This window comes from Aplysia californica, unplaced genomic scaffold, assembly GCF_000002075.1.
Source record: "Aplysia californica isolate F4 #8 unplaced genomic scaffold, AplCal3.0 scaffold00198, whole genome shotgun sequence".
NCBI lineage: Eukaryota > Metazoa > Mollusca > Gastropoda > Aplysiida > Aplysiidae > Aplysia > Aplysia californica.
In genome coordinates this window covers 903,641-907,530 of record NW_004797468.1, presented here as the reverse complement: position 1 = coordinate 907,530, position 3,890 = coordinate 903,641, and the positions used below count along the sequence as shown (strand labels likewise).

At 43.1% G+C, this 3,890-nt stretch overlaps 1 protein-coding gene across 1 annotated transcript in view; it reads right to left on the bottom strand.

The window, feature by feature from the left end:
- Window positions 1–2,868, bottom strand: part of LOC101861731 — a gene marked incomplete in the record, with an annotated part of 22,544 nt that extends 19,676 nt beyond the window's left edge. The window contains 1 exon segment of the mRNA XM_005098965.3: window positions 2,010–2,868. Coding sequence (XP_005099022.2) covers window positions 2,010–2,507 — 498 coding nt within the window.
- Window positions 2,869–3,890: the final 1,022 nt, after the last annotated feature.

The following is a 3,890-nucleotide window of genomic DNA, read 5'->3' as shown; positions in this document are numbered from 1 at the left end:
ACATACATACATACATACATACATACATACATACATACATACATACATACATACATACATACATACATATACTCTCACCCACACAAACAAACAAACGCAGTTTCTTTCAAGGGCGACTCTTATCGTCGATGAAATATCAAATGTGTCAAATGATGCAGAATTTATTTAGCTTGAAATTGGTATTCAGCATGCATGCGGTAGTGCAAGGCTTCTAGGATTTTATGCAATGATTGGGTGAATACATTTTCAAATTTAATTTAGACGCCACTATATATACATCCTCAAAAATTTACTTCTTTGTCCACCTTTTCTGTTCTTTTCTGTCATTTGGTTTCATCTTCACTTTCTCCCTACCCTCATCCCTAGCCTCCTCTGTGCTCCATTTTCCCTTATTTATCTTTCTACTTTCTGCTTATCTTTCTGTTGCTAATCCTGGTTCCTTCTGAATGCTGTCTTTCAGACATACCCCTGATCTTAGGGTGCATACGATCGAACATCTTGCCTTCTCACATAAGGGCGAAAACTGCCAGGACTTCAGTGTGCAAGCTGCGAAAGTAAAGATCTCTTGATGGTCCTAAAATCAGTAAAATTAAGAGTAAGTTTCGGCCGCCACCGGGGCAAAGTTCAGAATGAATTCTTACTTTTACTTTTCTCCGCCGCTTATACTCTTTTGTGTATCGCGGGAAGAAAGAGACGTCTCTCTGTCGTCAGCCGGAGAGCTTGGGTCAGGGGGATGCCGTGGGTGGTTAATGTTTCCCTGACTCCGTCTATCCAGGTCTTTCTCGGTCGCCCTCCAGCCTTGTTGCCTTTGAATTTTTTTATGTAGGCACGTTGTGCTGGATGGTGTGTTGGTAATCGCATGAGATGTTCGAACCATTTGATTCTGTGGTGTTGAATGTGATGCATGACATCATTTGTGCTCACCATTTCTCTGATTACTGAGTTTCTAACTTTGTCTCTCCTGGTCTTGTTTACTGCTTTTCTAAGACATCGCATTTCACATGTTATAATTCTTTGCGCCAATATCTTGTTCGTGGTCCATGTTTGGCATTGATAGGTGAGTGTTGGGATGAATATGGTGTTGATCATTTTGAGTTTTGTTGTCATGGGGATGTTAGGATGTTTTATTGGTGGAGTAAGCTGGTAACTAACATCATTGGCATTTTGTACTCGTGTGTCAATGTCTCTGTTCAGTCGCCCATCCTCTGAATATACTTCCGAGGTACTTGAATTCTTGGACCTGTCTGATAGATACTGTTGTTGTTGATGTGTATCCTGAGTGATTCTGGCTTTCTGCTTACTTTCATTGTTTCTGTTTTGTTGATGTTGATCTTCATGTCGTAGTTGTTACATTCTTCGTTTAATCCGGTGGTGTGGTGCTGGAGACTTTGTTCACCTTACAACTACAAAATGCTCTTGCTAGTATTTTAAAAAAATAATAGAGAGAAACGTCGAAATCGGAATGTGGCTGCCTGAAGGCAAAAGGCCTGCGAAGTAGGAAAAACTGACTAACACACGCAAAAATAAGTTGCACTACAGACTGACATTGAAGAACCTACAGTTGACTATCACAGTACATGTAATCTAGCAGGAGAATGCAAAGAAAAAGAACATGAAACTGAAACTTTCTATAAAGAACAATGGGTACATGTATGAGGTCAACGAGCTGGAGGGGCTAAATGTTTTAAATTATGAGGTAAGTGTGCTGGACGAGCGAAATGTGTTTGATGGGCTGGATGAGTTGTAATTGACGTGCTTGATGATCTCGCTCTGGGTGAGCCGGATGAGCTTGATGAAGTTCGTGTGAACTGTTGCACAGTTACCCACGGACAGAGGTTCAGTCGATTTCGTAAGGATTGCTGAAAATTGGAAAAAAGACCCATCAGAGTTGTCCTCAAGCCCAAGCCAATAACTAGACTCCCATAAAAGGTTCAACGTACACATACACCATGCATGCACATTCCTATACATAATACATTGCACCAGACAACGATAGATCCAAGCCTTACCTGCGGCACGCCGTACAGAGGGATGTCCACAGATTTGAGATCCGAGTCATAGATTTTGGTCTTCCTCGTCACCTTGTTAAAATCGCTGTACCGGAGCGACTTGGCTGAGGGAGATCTTGACCTGTTGATACCCATCAGGATGTCTTTGGCCTCGCAGGACGGACAGGAAGATTTCTTCCTATACACAGGGGAATTCGGTTCTTCGGCTTCTACATCTGAATTTTCCACAATAAAGATGGTGTCCACATTTTGGCAGCTTCCCGTCTGAACCCTACGGTTGTCCTTCTTTTTAGATTTTTTCTTGTCGTTTTTGTCGCTTTCTTTTATCTTAACATTATTTTTCCCTTTCTTCTTCTTTGTGCAGCTTGAGGAGAGTTCTGTCCGTGTGTTGTTGTTAGTTGCTGTGTTGGAAAACGACGACTCCGCGACCGTCTTTTCCTCGCCAAAATATTTCAGTGACGACTTACATTTTCGCTGTTTGGAAGAACTTCCACCCATCTTTGTAATAATAGTCCCATGAACTTAATTCGATTTGCGCACTTTATCCTAGAATGAAATCAACAAAACAAAGCTCGTCTGACTTTCCTCAAGATGTTCTATCTCGCCAAGTTTCCATTTTCTGGAAAGAGGTGACGTGTGAACGGAGCTGAAAGATGTCTGCACCAACAAGCAAGGTCGGTCTTACTTCTGCAATGTCCCCGCCTACTTGGCAGAACAGTCTAATCTTCTGACTAAGTACTAAGTGAGCAGTAGACTCCAGTTTCCCTGTTCTCTAGCTGTACGCATTGTGCTATGTCGTTCCATGACACGGACTACGCCTGCCTGATGTCGTCTGCATTGAGGAGACCACCGAGTTCAAAACCAGTGTCGTGTGCTGTGACACTCCGCAGAATTGGAAGAAAGGTCAGAGAGCTTATAAAGCTGTTCAAGGTAACCGCCAAGTCCCTTGTCACCGGAAATGGCGAAATGTACGTGGAAGGTAATTAATCCCACAAATCAGATTGAACAGAAAGTGTGGGCCTTGGTACATATAAGAACAACCTCCACAAGATGGGAACAGGAACTCCTCTCCAATACGTGTAGAGTGAACTCTAAAAGACTAAAGACCCCTATGAATGAATCAACATCAGTAAAAGGCTACCCCCCCTCCCCCTGCACAGTGTTCCTACTGATTATATGAATGCAACAGAAATAAAAACATAAACAGCGCTTACATAGACACTGAAAAAGCTGTGAAATCGTATTATCCTCCAGAAAAAACAGGGGTCAAATGTGTAGAATCTGTTATCAGCATCTTTGGAATTTTTTAAATTTATTATTTTGTTTTGTTTTGGTAAGTGTTTTAAGGCGCTCGCAACTGTATACGGTCATATGAGCGCGCGGGACACATTAAATTATATTTTCAGTAAGTAGGACATTTAGAATTTTGCCCGGGTGGCGGCCAAAGCCTTGTCTTATCATTTTTAGACCACCAAGGGATCTTTATCGTGCGCAACTTGCACACGAGTCCTCCGAGATTTTTCGCCCTTGTAGTAACGATAAGACTCGGGGTAGGCCTTTCCTACCATAAGACCAGGGGTGTGGCTGAAAGACAGCAGTAAAAAGGAGCCAAGGAGTAGCAGTAGAAAGGCTGCAGAAAAAGTCAGAAAGCCAGAGGAGGGGGCAAAGAAGGAGAGGGGGTGGGGGCAGAAAGTGGAGACGAAAGCAGACGACAGACATTGCTAGAGAGCTGGAAAAGAGGTGAAAGGAGACAACTTTTCCGTCGCTACCCGGATTCGAACCTGGGACCTTCGAGAGCCCCCGATCTTTGGATAAATAAACACTAGTGGGAGAGTGAGTAGCCGAAGGGCACCGTGACAGATGGTACCGATAGATAGGTGC